The sequence below is a fragment of the Rhinatrema bivittatum genome, chromosome 2, assembly GCF_901001135.1.
Source record: "Rhinatrema bivittatum chromosome 2, aRhiBiv1.1, whole genome shotgun sequence".
NCBI lineage: Eukaryota > Metazoa > Chordata > Amphibia > Gymnophiona > Rhinatrematidae > Rhinatrema > Rhinatrema bivittatum.
In genome coordinates, this window is record NC_042616.1 from 400710442 (window position 1) to 400726194 (window position 15753).

The window sequence follows — 15753 nt, forward strand, 5'->3', positions numbered from 1 at the left end:
TCTGCTATATGCCTGGAATAGACGTCGTGACTTGATGCGTCACGCTCCCTTTCTGGCCATCTTCGAGTCCAGCCTAAAAACTCACCCATTTTAGGCTGCTTTTAAATCTAAGCACTTCTCTATAATGCACTACTTACAGATTCTTGTTTGTCATTTATGTTTGCCTTGACTAGACTGTAATCTGCAGGGCTCTAGGACTATATCATGGGCCGGATTTTAAAACCCCGGAAAGCGTAAATCCCAGAGTTTACGCACGTGGCCAGGCCTTACACGCGCCGAGCTAATTTTCAAATGGGCCCAGCCACGCATGTAAACCTCGGAACGTGTGTAAGTGCCGGGGCCTTAAAAGGGGGCAGGTCGGGGGGGCAGGGCGGGACAGCGCCATGCCTCGCTGTCCCGGGCCCTGAAGTAACTTGCAAAATAAAAGGTAATAACATTTTAAAAAGGGTTATAGAGGGTGGGGAGGAGAGGGGAAGGGAAAGGGAGGTTAGGGTAGGGGGTAGAAAAGTTCCCTCCCAGTCCGCTCCTAAATTGGAGCGGACTGGGAGGAAACTGGGGAAGGCCCCGATGCGTGGCCGCGTGAATGTAGACAAAATTGCCCCCTCTGCTTGCGCACACTGCCGCCAATTTTAAAACATGCACACACTGGCACGCTCATGTTATAAAATCACGCGCCCATGTGTGCACATGGACCCGCGCATGCATCTTTTTAAAATCTACTCCTATATGTATATGTACAGCACTGCATATTGTCTAGTAGTGCTTCTCAATGATAAATAATAATAGTAGTAAGTAATAATAGCAGTAAGTTCCTTCCCCTGTCCTGCTGCTGGCCCACAGCTGGTAAGTGTATAATGCCAACAGTCCCATCGTGATTACAAGCTGATTAGTTGGTTTCTGCGGCCTCTCCATATCCATCCGCCAAGGTTCATTCACTGATTCATGCAGCTGCTACTGCTGCCACCACTAGGCACAGGCACAACTTTCTACATCTTTCCTCCTCAACTCAGGTCCTTCCTGCAGAACTTGGGAGTGCAGTACCTTACTGTGTATAGCAAACCTCCTCTAGCCAGGAGGCAGTTCCATCAGTAGCAATTTGAACTGCTCGGTCCCTGTATAAGTGAAATCTGTGGAGGCCTGAGTAGTTCAAACCACCAGCTGCTGAAATTGTCTGGTAGTTGGAGGAGGATCACAACATGTGATTCTGAGTTCTACTGGTGGGGATGTGGGGCAGGAAGCTAAGGATTGGAAGGCCAACAAAGACCCAATATCAGGGGAAGAGGTGAACAAAGACCCAGGTTCAGGAGAGGTAGTGGATGACCAAAGACCCAGGATCAAGCTGAGGGGGTTGGAGGAAAAGGAATGGGAATGAGAATGGGAATGGGAATTGAACTGAAAAGTGAGAGGTGGGAGAGAGATAAAAGGAGGAAGGGAGGACAGTTGATGAGAGAGAAATTGAAGGATGGCAGAGGAAGATGTGATGGGAGAGAGAGAGTGATGGAAGGAGACACAGATGAGATGGAAGGTGGGGGAGATGATGGGAGCGAGATGCGAGGAAAGGAGTGATGATGAGAGACAGACAGAAGGATGGATAAAGAAGTACAGGAGAGAGAGGGAAGGAGAAAGGAAACAGTAAGAGGAAGGGAAAGAAACAAACTAGGATGAAACAGAAAAACTGGGCTGAGTCTAGGAAAGGTGGGGTAGGCTTGGGTGGGGGAGATTACAAAATACGTGGTGAGATAAGAAAAGAAATGGAAGACTGAAAAGGGGAAAAGCAAATGGAAGGAGAAGAGAAGAGTGGCAATGGGAGCAATCCAAAATGACATTTCCACACATCTTGCTCACCCCCACAACATGGCCTCCTGCCATTAAATTTGATATAAGGGCCTTCTGTGCAATTAAAAAACCCAGTGAGTTTCAAGCTCTCAGTAAAGCTACCATTAAAATTATTTGACAGCCTCATTCAACCAGTTCTCTATATGGATATAAAAGTGGAGTCTATATTGGAAGGGACAAAATCTCAGTACAAATCCTGCACCTCAGTTCCGTAACACCCAACACAGAATAAGGGACCAACAACTGGAACCAGAAACAAGCAGAATGAAAACCCCTAAGAAGCCAAACTGAGCAGTGCAATGCTGGAGAAAGTGAAATATAAATTGTATTTCCTCTTATACTTTGTAAGGGTTGAGAAGGAGGAAGAACTGGGAAGAGGACAGGATTTGCAGAAAAGCATAGGGAGGTGGTATGAAGAGGGAAAGAATCTCTAGAGGGAGGGAGAAAGTGAGGGGGGGATCCTTTATAGGGTAAGTGAAAAGTGAGGAAGCACTGTATATACGGTAATGCTTCCTTGCAGAATCCCCATCTTAATCCCTGATCCATAGTTTAAAAAAGAGACCCAACAGAATGAGAATCCAACAGCAGGAAATTCTATAGATATACCTGTATAGAGTGCTATAGTCCCCACACAGATGTACTCGGGCTCTGAATTTATTTCCAGTTCTAAATCTCGGAAGTAGAGGATCTGGGATTCAAATTCGCTCAGTAACGGATTCCCCACAATAAATTTCTGAATGGTTTCTTCTCTCTCCCTCTGCCAGATATGGTGGTAGCATTTGAAACGTTCAAGGGCTGTGAGAATCTCCTAGAACACATAAAGAAGAAACACATTATGGCTCCACCATCTTATTTATTATTTGATTTATATTCCGCTTTGATGGGGACTTACTTACCAGAGTGCTTATTCTGCACAATAAAATATTTTCTTTGAGAAAAATCTTTGGCGATTGTGCAACAAAGAGCAATCTGAAGCACACAGATGAGAAACACATTTCTTCAAGAAATCAGTGAGAGGGCATTGCATTCTTCTGTTTCCTAGTGAAGGAAATGCTTAGCACTGCACAACACATTCAACCACTGTCCCTTTTATTTCATGGGGAATGCGGTATGTTAAAGAAACTGCTAGGGATGACCATGGGAATTTAAAAAACCTCTGAAAGAAGTATTTAATTATCCCAATGTTATTTGTTACCAATTATTACATTCGTAAAGCAAAGTGCTTCCTTTAGGCTTTTGGTTCAGACTTCTAGTAACCGTGTGCCATGTGCCGGGCTCTAATAGCTACACTGGCCTTGAAGAAAACTGGAATTTTGTAGGATGTAGTACATGGAGCTTTCAAGACTACAAAGGTCCTTTCATAACCTATAAAGAATCCTCTATTCTTTTTTAAAGCAAATTTGAAGGTTTCAAGGTAAGAATGTTTGATATTGTGCACAGCCAGAGAGCAGCAGTAATAAGAAGCAACAAACTCGACAGAAGCTTAACACCTGGACTGGAAGGATGTGCCAATCCCATTGCTTCATTTATTGTGTCTGCCTCGCAAACCGCCATCAACACATACTGTATCGGTGACTTTCCAATTCCCATTTTATTAGTCCTACACATGTCCCATTAAAGTAACAGATGCCAGTTAAAAGCAGATACAGTTGCTCTGATGTCCCTTCTTTGTTTCTATTTTTTACTACTAGGGTTATCAACTGGTTCCAGATTTTCAGGACAGGTTGATCCAGTCCTGGTTTTACTCCCCTGATGCAAAGACTTGAGGTCTTGCATTTTCACAGGGAATGCACTAGGGAAATAAGGAGTCCCAGCATGCAATGGAGTACAACCAGGACTGGATCCACCTGTCCTGAAAATCTGGAGCCAGTTGTCAACCCTATTTTCTACCCAAGCAGCAATCACTATTTAAAGTATCTGAAAGCTCTTCCTACTTAGTAATTCCCATCATTACACATCCAGGGAAATAAAAAAAAGGGGTGTAATCAACATAAAATGGTAGAGACTGTTAATTCAAATAAAATACAGCCAAGACAACAGCATCTGGCCAAGACAGATTCTCTGGATTGAAAAGTCACATACTGCCACCTTAGCCCCTCAGCTTATCTTGGATGGGACTACTGTCAGTCCTCAGCTACATGTTAAAAGTGTGGAGGTGATTTTGGATCACATCGTTAGCTTTGAGAAGCACATTTTCTCTATATCAAAGGTTGCTGGGTTTAAGTTATAACTAATTTGTTCCTTTAAACCTTTTTCTAAAGACATTTCTTTATTGATTTTAACCATTTTATAACAAAGAATAAAGCAATAAAAAGCAAGACAAGGAGCCTGCATTACTTATATACAGTAAGGATACGGTTCCAATTCCCAGATTACATGATGATCTTCAGTTGCTCCACATAATTCACATCTTCTTATCAATTTTGAAAATAATTAAGCTAACATTTCCAAATGTTCTTAAATTTTTTGTCCACTCAACCCCTTATGTACATAAATCGCTTTCTCTTTTAGGATCATAAGTATTTATTTATTTATTTATTTATTTATTTAAGACATTTCTATACCATTTTATCAGCGATATTACTGTTCAAAGCGGTTTACAATAATAGCATAAAATAGGAGAGTAATTAAATAATAATCGTAAAATCAAAAAACAAAAATTAAATCAAGGAAATACAATAAGTGAGAATAAAAATACAAAGGGAGTCATTATCAATAATATAACTTATAATAGTAAAAGAAAAAAAAAATTGGCAACTACTTTATAAAATCTCAAAGAACAGAAGATCATATAAAAGTAATTAACTTAAATGTTTATATAAATAAGAAAACACTAAATAAACAATGCTCATCTAGTATTGTTATTTCAAACTGGGAGTTACCATATCTTTAAAAGCTATTTGAAATAGATGAGTTTTCAGTGCCTTTTTAAATTCCTTTACGTAATGTATTTGCCTTAAGGGGTTCGGCAGAGCGTTCCAGAGTGTGGGACCTTCCACTGAGAAGGCCCGGTTTCTGGTCACATTTAGTGGAGCATTTTTTACTGATGGCACTTCCAGCAGGTTTTGTCCTGCTGACCTGAGTTCCCTCTGTGGTTTGTAAACTCTTAACGAAGAACACAACCAAGTAGAATCTGTATTGTTTAGTAGAGAGTGTACAAGTGACAGGATTTTATAAGTAGAATGTCTGCTATGCAGTCGTGCTATCCTTCTTCATGCTAAAACCAGACTTCTGCCAGGACCAATACAAGAAATACCCACACCTTCAACTTTTTCCAGACAAAGGGTTTAACAGGAATTAAAATATTATAAACCTTATTAATGATTAATGCAATATCACTCCAATATCTACGCATATTGCTACAGCATAAGGAAGAAAGTGCTCATTGTATCTCCACACCTCATACAATTCAAAGACTCCTTCCATCCTATTTGAAAAGCCTTTCTGGGATATAAGAAATCCTATGAATAAAGTGAATAAGCCTCAAATTAGCATTAATCAAGACAACGCTTGAAGGCATCAATACATTTTCCAAAGATTCATTAGCAGAGATAATACCATTGTCAGCCCATAATATGGAAGGCTAAGGCGAATTTAAAGCTACATTTCAACATCGCCTTCTACACAGGAAATATCATTGGCTAGATGCTTACCCTCCCACTACAGCACTTAAAGCATGATATAATTTTAGATGTTCGAACAAGTATATATTTAAGATGTCAAATTCAGTTTTTAGTTGCTCAAATGCTTTAGAAGAGTCCTCATTAAATAACTGATCCAGGGAATTAATTCCTTTCTGTTTCTAAATATTATAGTCAATTTTTTATTCCTCCAAAGAGAGGTAAATAATGTTACTTTTTTAGCCCATCCCAGGTGTCTATGCACTTTTGCTGTACAGAGGAAGTCTCCCTGAAAATCTGTCAGGAATAGCAGGTGTCTTTACCCAGAGGGAGAAACCAGAGCTTACCCCAGTGTACAGTCCCCTCCTTGCTACCAGGAACTGATTTGTGTTAGTGGTGAAGTCCAAAATTTTAACTTTAAATTTGGCAAACCCAGTTCTCCTTGTTTCCAGGATTTCTGTAATGTATTCAATTTTGTTCTTGAATTTTTACCAGCAGTTACAAATCTATGCAGAATTTCATCATTCTTATAAACTCCAATCAGGAATTTCCACAGGAGCAGCTCTAAACACACGTAAAAACTTAGGAACAATCATCATCTTTATAGCACTGACTCGTCCTAATAGTGAGAGAGACAAAAAGTCTCTTTCTAAATCTGACTCCATTTTCCCCATTAATAGAAATATTGTGCTGCATAAAGCTATTTAACTTTTTATGAATTTGAACACCCAGATACTGAAATGTATGTGCCTCCATTTTAAGGGTCAAATATGTTGTGTGTCCTGTCCACACTCGGCCCGCACCCGGGCCTCCTCACCTCACTGACTCCTCCACGGGTCCTGGGTTGTCCTCCCCTGCAGCAGCAGCGAGCACAAATAGGCCTCGGCGTCCCGCAGCAGCGGTCCCCGGGCCTTCTACCTCCAGCCAGGCCTCACGGCAGGGCTCGGCGTCCTCTGTAGCATTGGCCCCGCCCCCAGGCGCGCGCGCGGACCGCCCAGCCCCTTAGAGGCCAGAGGCGGATCCCAGCTCTGCGGCATGCCCAGATTGAGCGTAGTATAAAGGAAGTCCCTGCCATCACTTCCTTGCCTTAGCAATCAGGTCGGTCACACTGATATCTAGTTTGCCTCTGCGTTCCAGTCTTTGTTTCCATTCTCGTTCCAGCCTTGTTCCAGTCTCGTTCCAGTACTGATCCAGTCTCGTTCCAGTACTGATCCAGTCTCGTTCCAGTCCTGTTCCAGCGTCCTCCTGTTCCTGCATCCTTCTGTTCCTGCGTCTTCCCAGGTAGTACCTTTTGGACTGTCTTCTCGGTACTGACCTCTGCCTGTTCTTGACTACTTTGATTACTTCTGGAACTGACCTCTGCCTGAACCTTGACCACGTCTGCACGCTGCCTGGAACCGACCTCTGCTTGACCATCAACAACGTCTGACTGCTGCCTGGAACCTGACCTCTGCTTGCCTGACTACCCACGGACTGACCACTGGAATTGACCCCTGCTTTGGCTGACCACGCTATACTGACTGGCTCTGATTCTCGCCATTCATTCCAAGACTCTCTTTTGGCCCTCTCTGGCACCCCGGACTCATAGCCTGAACATCGACTGCACACCCTTGATCGTGGTGGGCACACCCCTGAACTTTCTCTCAAGGAGATCCTGCAAGGCCCACATAAGACCAGGCAGCCCGGGTAACCAAGGGCTCAACCCAAGGGAATCCCGGGTTGCTAGTGGCGAAGCTCCAGCTAGCCTCTCTCTCCTCCTGTGCTCCGCCTCTTGGTGGCAGGCGCTCTCTAGGTCCGACCACGGAGCCTATCAATCCTGCACTAAGCCAAGGGTCCACCTCCCGGTGCAATAGGTTGTCAAGGCCATGGACCCACGGAGTCTCCAGCCTCACGGTTCTTTCGGGGTCTAGCCGCAACTGTCCAAGAACAATGTCAAGCCATAGAGACTCTAGATTCTCCAGTAGAAGAACTCTCAAATGCAGGATGCAGTAATGGCAAATTCTGTGGGCCTGAGTTCGACCCTGCTACCGAGAGCATCACTGGCTCTGCCAGCTCCTCCTCATTTCAATGGTGATCTATGCCTCTGCCGAGGCTTCCTTAATCAGTGCTTCATGCAATTTGCCCTTCAGCCATCTCTGTTCCTGGAGGAGTCAACAAAGATAACCTTTATCCTCTCTTGCCTAGAGGGGAAGGCCTTGGCATGGGCTTCTCCACTTTGGGAGCATTCTGACCCCATTCTCACACAACTATCCCAGTTCATCACTGTCTTCAAGCGGACCTTTGAAGATCCTGGTCGTCAGGCGGTTGCGGGTCATCATCTTCTCCACCTCTGTCAAGGCTCAAGATCCCTCTCTGAGTTTACGGTGGAGTCCCTGACCCTAGCCTCAGAACTGGGATGGCAAGAGGACTGCCTCCAGGCACTCTATCTAGAGGGTCTATCTCCCACTCTCAAAGATGACCTCGCTGTCCGTGAGATTCCTATATCTCTAGAGGACTTGATTTCCCTCACTGGGAAAATTGATCATCGCCTCCGACAACGGCACCATGAAGTGAAAGCATCCCAGCCTCCTGCTCAATGCCCAGCATGTACCCCAAGCCCTCAGTTCAAGGCTCAACCAGCACCACCTCCATCCACCGAAAGACCCATGCAGGTCAACCGTAAGCGGTTGTCACCCAAAGAGCGTCTTCGGCGCAAAAAGCAGGGTCTTTGCCTTTACTGTGGTGCTTCTGGTCATCTGAGGCAATCCTGTCCAGTCCGTCCGGAAAACTTCAAGGCCTAAGCCCGGCGGGGGTCCTGAGCTTGGGCGCTACAGTCACCGGCCTCCAACTGTTACTTCCAGTTTCCCTCTCCTTGGAATCCCGTTCCTTCACTACCACTGCTCTGATTGACATGGGAGCCAGTGGCAGCTTCATCATGGACAATATCATCAACCTCTTAAAATTCCTGTGCAACTCCTAGAGGTGCCTCTCCACATCGCATCTATCCAAGGGGAACATCTCCCCGGGCGCATCACGCATCACACATCACACAGTAGCTTTCCGCCTCACCGTGGGAACCCTACACGAGGAAGAAATATCCTTGTACGTCTTGAAACATTCCACTCACCCAGTCATACTGGGCCTCCCTTGGCTCCAAAAGCATGGACCTCAATTTGACTGGAAATCCCTCCAGCAGGTGCAATGGGGCTTGCAATGCCAGAAACATTGTTTAAAGCAAGTTTCACCTGCAGTGACCGTCTTGAAGACCACCACCCTTGCCGGCCTTCCGGCCCAGTACTCTGACTTCGAGGATGTATTTTCAAAACAAAAAGCAGACACACTACCTCCACTCCGAAAGTATAACTGACCTATCAAACTCCTACCTGGCACTACACCTCCCAAGGGTAGGACATATCCACTCTCACTTCCGGAGACCCAGGCGATGTCCAAATATATCAAAGAGAATCTCAAGAAAGGGTTCATCAGACCTTCTGACTCCCCTGCAGGAGTGGGCTTCTTTTTTGTCAAAAAGAAAGATGGATGACTACGTCTCTGTATCGATTACCGGGGGCTGAATGCCATCACCCGCAAGGATCGCTACACACTACCCCTTATCAGCGAGTTATTTGACCATCTACAAGGAGCCCAGATCTTCACAAAACTCGATCTACAAGGACCATACAACCTCGTACATATCCAGCCTGAGGACATATAGAAGACCCCTTTCAACACCAGGGATGGTCACTACGAGTATATAGTGATGCCTTTCGGCCTCTGCAATGCCCCTGTGGTGTTCCAACGCCTGATGAATGAAATCCTCCGCGACCTACTCTATTCATTCATAGTCATATACCTAGATGACATCTTGATATTCTCTAAAGACTTAAAGTCTTATCGTTCCCATGTCAGAACTGTTCTCCAACGCCTCAGAGAGAATCATCTGTACGCAAAACTAGAGAAATGCATCTGAGCAGAATCGTCTTCCCTTCCTGGGATATATTTTTTCCAATCAAGGATTTACAATGGATCCTGAAAAGCTTTGTGACTGGCCTCAAACAGTAGGCCTCCGTGCCTTACAAAGATTCCTTGGATTCACGAATTACTACACGAGCTTTATCGCCAACTATTCTACATTAGCCACTCCAATCACTGCAATGACCAAGAAAGGAACCAACCTCCGAATTTGGAGTCCTAAGGCTCAAGCCGCATTCCATGACCTAAAAAAAGCCTTTTATTCAGGTCCCTGCCTATGACACCCTGACCCAAGCCGCCCATTTGTCGTCGAAGTTGACGCCTCCGCCATCGGAGCCGGAGCGGTGTTGAGTCAGTATTCTTCCAAAGGTACTTTGGTGCCATGTTCTTTCTACTCCCAAAAATTTTCGCCTGTGGAGCAGAGTTACACAATTGGAGACCGTGAACTCCTAGCCGTCAAACTGGCACTTCAGGAGTGGCGCTCTTGGCTAGAGGGTGCTCAACACAAATTTACTATATTCATGGATCACAGGAATCTGGAGCACCTTAAAGAGACGTAATTGTTAAATCCAAGACAAGCCCGATGGGCACTATTCTTCGAGAGGTTCAATTTTGAACTGTGCTATCGACCGGCCTCAAAGAACCTCCGCGCAGATGCATTCTCACGCTCCCTCCAGCCAGAGGACACACCAGACACCCCAAAACAAACTATCGATCCAGCTTGTGTGTCCCTTGCGGTCACTACCACAGTACCTGCAGGAAAGACGGTCATTCCACGCCGACTACGCAAACGTGTCCTCCGTTGGGCTCATGATTCAAAGATAGCGGAACATCTGGTTGTGCCAGGACCCTGGAGATGTTAAGATGCTTCTATTGGTGGACCAGCATGGTGTCCGATTCCCGCAGCTACTTTGACTCATGCCCAGTATGTGCGCAACAGAAGCCCCTAATGGGGACTTCTCTAACCATTTCTAGCACCCACTGAATCCTGGTCCAGCATATCAACCGATTTCATCACCAACCTGCCTCCTTCCCAAGACAACACTGTCATTTGGGTCATCTTTGACTGCTTCTCCAAGATGGCATACTTTATTCCTCTACGAAACCTTCCTTCAGCTCCCAAACTCACCAAGCTGTTTCTGAGGCATATCTTCCGTCTGCACAGCCTTCCAAAAGAAATATTATCAGACCAAGGTCCACAGTTCGCTGCAAAATACTGGCAGTCCTTATGGCAAAAGTTCAATATTAACCTAAGTTTCACCTCGGCTTACCACCCATAGGCTAAAGGCCAAGCCGAACAAACTAACCGTACACTGAAAACATGTGAATCACCAAGAAGACAATTGGGCTGAATTGCTCCCCTGGGCAGAGTTATCACATAATTCACATCTCGCAGCAGCTACCAACATCTCTCTATTTTCAGTAGTATTTGGGCAACAACGACGACTACCCTTGCAGTACCCCTCTCTGTGCCTTCGCCTGCAGCGCAGTTTACTGCACAGACCATCCGTAATGTATGGAACCAAGTACAAGAGCATCTGACCCAAGCTGCAGAGAAATCAAAGAAAGTCGCTGATGCCCATTGTAGGTCAGTTCCACTCTTCTGACCTGGCCAAAAGGTATGGCTAAATGCCAAAAATATCCAGATACATCTTCCCTCTCAGATTAGCACCCAAGTATATTGGGCCATTCCCAATACTTCGTCGTGTTGGAGTGGTAACCTACCAGCTACAGTTGCCACGATCTATGGGGATACATAACACCTTCCATGTCTCCTTGTTAAAGCCTCTCGTACTCTCTTAGCCATCACGCAGAGAGCCTCCTCCACCACAAGTCTCCACCAAACAAGACAATACCCTCCAGGTAAGAGAGGTCCTCAACGTCCATCAGCGTTGAGGATGCTGGGAGTACCTACTCTCTTGGGAGGGGTATGGGGCCGAGGAGAACTCTTGGGAGCCCTCACAGAACATCCTGGACAAGGACTTCCTTAAGGCCTTCCATAGGGCACACTCAGACAAGCCTCGCCTGAGGAGGGGAAGGCCTAGAAGGGAGGGTACTGTTGCATGTCCCGCCCGGGCCTGCTCACCTCACTGGCTCCTCCACGGGTCCCAGGTTGTCCTCACCTGCGGCAGCAGCAAGCAGCACTAGGCCTTGGCATCCCGTGTGGCAGTCGCCGGACCTTCCACCTCCAGCCAGGCCGCACAGCGGGGCTCGGCATCCTCCATTGTGTTGGCCCCATCCCTAGGCACTCGCGCGCGGACCGCCCAGGCCCCTTAAAGGGCCAGGGGCGGATCCCAGCTCCGCGGCATGCCCTGATTGAGCATAGTATAAAGAAAGTCCCTGCCATCACTTCTTTGCCTTGGCAATTGGGTCGATTACTCTGTGATATCTAGTTTGCCTTTGTATTCCAGTCTTTGTTTCCAGTTTCATTCCAGCCTTGTTCCAGTCTCGTTCCAGTCCTGTTCCAGTCTCGTTCGTCTCGTTCCAGTCCTGTTCCAGCGTCCTCCTGTTCCTGCATCCTTCTGGTCCTGCATCTCCCCAGGTAGTACCTTTCAGACTGTCTTCTCAGTACTGACCTCTGCCTGTTCTTGACTACGTTGATCGCTGCCTGGAACCGACCTCTGCCTGAACTTTGACCACATCTGACCACTGCCTGGAACCTGACCTCTGCTTGCCTGACTACCCAAGGACTGATCTCTGGAACTTGACCTTTGCTTTGGCTGACTACCTACGGACTGACCACTGGAAATGACCCCTGCTTTGGCTGACCACACTATCCTGACTCTGGCTCTGATTCTAGCCATTCATTCTGAGACTCTCTTTTGGCCCTCTCTGGCACCTCAGACTCATAGCCTGAACATCGACTGCGCACCCTTGATCATGGTGGGCACACCCCTGAACTTTCTCTCAAAGAGATCCTGCGAGGCCCACCTAAGACTAGGCGGCCCGGGTAACCAAGGGCTCAACCCAAGGGAACACCGGGTTGCTAGTGGCGAAGCTCCAGCTAGCCTCTGTCTCCTCCTATACTCCATCTCCTGGTGGCAGGCGCTCTCTGGGTCCGACCAGGGAGCCTATCAATCCTGCACTAGGCCAAGGGTCCACCTCCCAGCGCAACAAAACCCTGAGTCACTTCTGAGTCAGTCAACTGTTAAAAGATAGAATGAAGATTTATCCCAGTTTATAGTAGACCCAACCCTTCTCCAAATTTCTCCAAGATTCCAATCATTTTAGGTATAAACATTTTTGGATTTTGAAAGAAAAGCAAAATATTGTCAGCACATAAAGGAATTTTAAAATCATTATACCTTATATTGACTTATGATATGATTCTGCCCCCTTCATCATGACCGCCAGAGGCTCTAGTAGTAATGCAAAATGAAAAAGGACAATCCTGAGGTATCTCCCTCCATAAGGGAAAAGCATTGGATAATAATCCATTGTTTAAATTCTCACCTCTGGCTTATTATAAAGCAGCTCAAGCCAACTCCTAAAAGTAGACCCAAAATTAAACTTAGAAAGAATGCTTTGCAAGAAGTTCCATTTCATAGAGTCAAAAGCCTTTTCAGCATCTAGTACTAAAATTTCAAATGATATATAGGGAGCTATTTAAGTCTTCAATGAGAGCATACCATACAGCCTTCACTAGAACAAAAAAGTTATATTATCATATCTGAGAACTTCTGATTTCCATTTACCCTGTCATTGCTGCAGATTGGGCAAGGCAAGGTGTCAGCATGCACATAAACTTTCTCTCACACATTCATATGTTCACTTTCATACTCTTTTACACACACACACACACTCCTCTCATTCTTCCACAAATACACTCTCATACATATGCCTCTCCCTCTCCCACACACACATGTCCATCTACACACTAACACATATACATGTCCACACTCATTTTTCTCTCTGTCACTCCCAAGCTCACTCACACTTTCAGTTCTGTCCCATATCACACACACACACTCGTTCTCTCTCTCATTCACACGTACACTTTCTCTCTATCTCTCATTCAAACATATGCTCACTCATTTTCTCTGCTTACCCCAACCCACCAGTGACAACAGTCTTCTCTTCAAGGCCCCTGGATTTTCTCCTCCTTTGCTGCCTAGGCTAGGGACCTCCTTCTCCTGCTAGGGACCGACCAATTGTGGTCTCCTTCTACTGCCCCACAGGGCCAACCAATCTCCCCCAACTCCTGCTGCTCCGCCAGGCCGACCAGTCGACTCCTACTGCCCTCTTCCTGCTACCAGACAGATCACAGCTTCCTTTTGCTGCCCCATGGGACCAACTGATCGCCTCTCCTTCCCTTATGTGAGGCCTACAGAGTCCCTGTTTCTTCTTCCACCAGAATGGGTGAGGGATCTCCAACGCTCTGACACTTCTCTTCCTCCTTCCCCCAATTTCTTTGGCGCATGGCCTAGAAAACCTTTTCTTCCCAGGTCTGCTTTTAGAGCAGCACCCGGACTTTCAGATGTTGGCCCAGAGATCCAGCAGTTCCTTTAGAATTCCAGAGTCTCTGGTTCAAATCCAAAGAGTTCCCAAGTACGTATATTATTCAAGTATTCAAGTATCACTCAATAGGTCTCAGAAGAAGCCCTCTGCTAGCAGCTCCCAAACTGTAGTGGAGCCAGAGGTGCTTGTTCAGTTGTTTATTGATATGGTAAAAAAAAACTAAGTTCTTCCCTAAATACATCTGATGCTACTAGTGTCAGTTTAGTCAAGTGAAAATGGAATGAATTTCACAGCATCACTTCATTTGAAGTGTCATCCTTAATAAGTAGCCTTAACTCCTTAGCTTGTCTTTTAGATACTGGTCCATTCTGGATAATTCCTAGTTTACATCTATTCACATAACCATTAACTAAACTAATAAATGCCTCTTTAACAAAAGAATTTGTTCCTGAGTCCCTTAAGCAAGCCTCAATTTGTCCCATATTAAAGAAGACATTTTTGCCTACATCTGATCAGCCAATTTTCAGCTGATTTCAAATCTACCATCAATAAGCAAGTTGTTAGAAAAGTGTGTCTTAACTAGGTTGGTTGATTTCTTGGAGGAACATAAAATCCTTGATACTTTTCAAAGAGCTTTCTAAAAAGATCATAGTGCAGAAATTTTGTTAGTCTTACTTAAAGATTCTATTTTGTCTAATTTTAATAAAGGGAATGCTGAGATAGGAAAATTGATTCTTACCAGCACTTGTTAAGAGTGCCTCCCATGGAGGACCCCTTCCTCTCCAGTGGCACAGACAGCACACAAGGAGACCATATTGAGGCGCACACTTTCCTGTGCTGAGCAGAAGGTGCTACATTGCTGCCATGGCTGGTGCCAAAAATAGCCTGATAGCGCACATTCCATCACCGCTCCTTCCAGCACTATCCTGCACTTCCGGTGCTGCCTCCAGGCTACAAGTACCTGGCAAGTACCAAAACAATAAGTAGATCCAGGCTGACGCATACATACACAGGCACAGGCCCACACAAACACACACAGGCAAGGGAATCCCACAAACACATAAGCACAGGCCCCCAAACACAGAGGCATAGGTGCACACACAGACGCGCATACACACAGGCGCACACACACACACAGACACACATAGGCTGAGACACGCAGGCACACACAAGTACGCTGACACATACATACACACAACATACACATCGGCACAGTACCCCACACAAAGTCACATAGGCACACATACAGGCAGGCACAGGCTCAGACACACACAGATACACATAGGCCGAGATATACAGGCACACACACACACACAGACATCCACACATACACAGGCATACACACATACAGTCTCCCCCAAACACACACACACAGGCAGACACTCCACACACAGGCACCCAAACATGCTGTTATAGACCAGACTTCCCGAGTAATGTCAGACATTTTTCACTAGTAAATAAATAAATAAAATACTTAGTCATTGGCCAGATTGCAAAATTAGCGGGATAGTAAGTGGTACAGCAGCAGTACTGAATATAGCCGCATATCCTCCTAGAAAGAATATATGCCCTGGGAACAGGAGACAATGTCATTAAATTGCTTCAATCTTTTCTTTTAAATTGGGTCTTTCAGGTTAGGATGGAGGTTCAGCATCTTCTTGGAAAATTTTGAAGTGCGGAGTCGTTGAGGAGTCTGCCATGTCAGCAATATTATTTAATTTCTATCTATATCCTCTAGGGCAATATTTACTACTTCATTTGATGTTCAGTACAGAATTAATGCTGATGATGATCAGCTATTTATTTATTTAAAAATTTTTATATACTGTCATTAAGTTATATACCATCACAACGGTTTACAAAAAGGCACATATAGAAATGTTAAAAA

At 45.4% G+C, this 15753-nt stretch overlaps 1 protein-coding gene across 1 annotated transcript in view; it reads right to left on the bottom strand.

The window, feature by feature from the left end:
• The window catches only part of DNAH5 (dynein axonemal heavy chain 5), a 640276-nt gene that overhangs the window by 427272 nt on the left and 197251 nt on the right, over nucleotides 1-15753 (bottom strand). Inside the window, 1 exon segment of the mRNA XM_029590044.1 lies at nucleotides 2443-2644. Coding sequence (XP_029445904.1) covers nucleotides 2443-2644 — 202 coding nt within the window.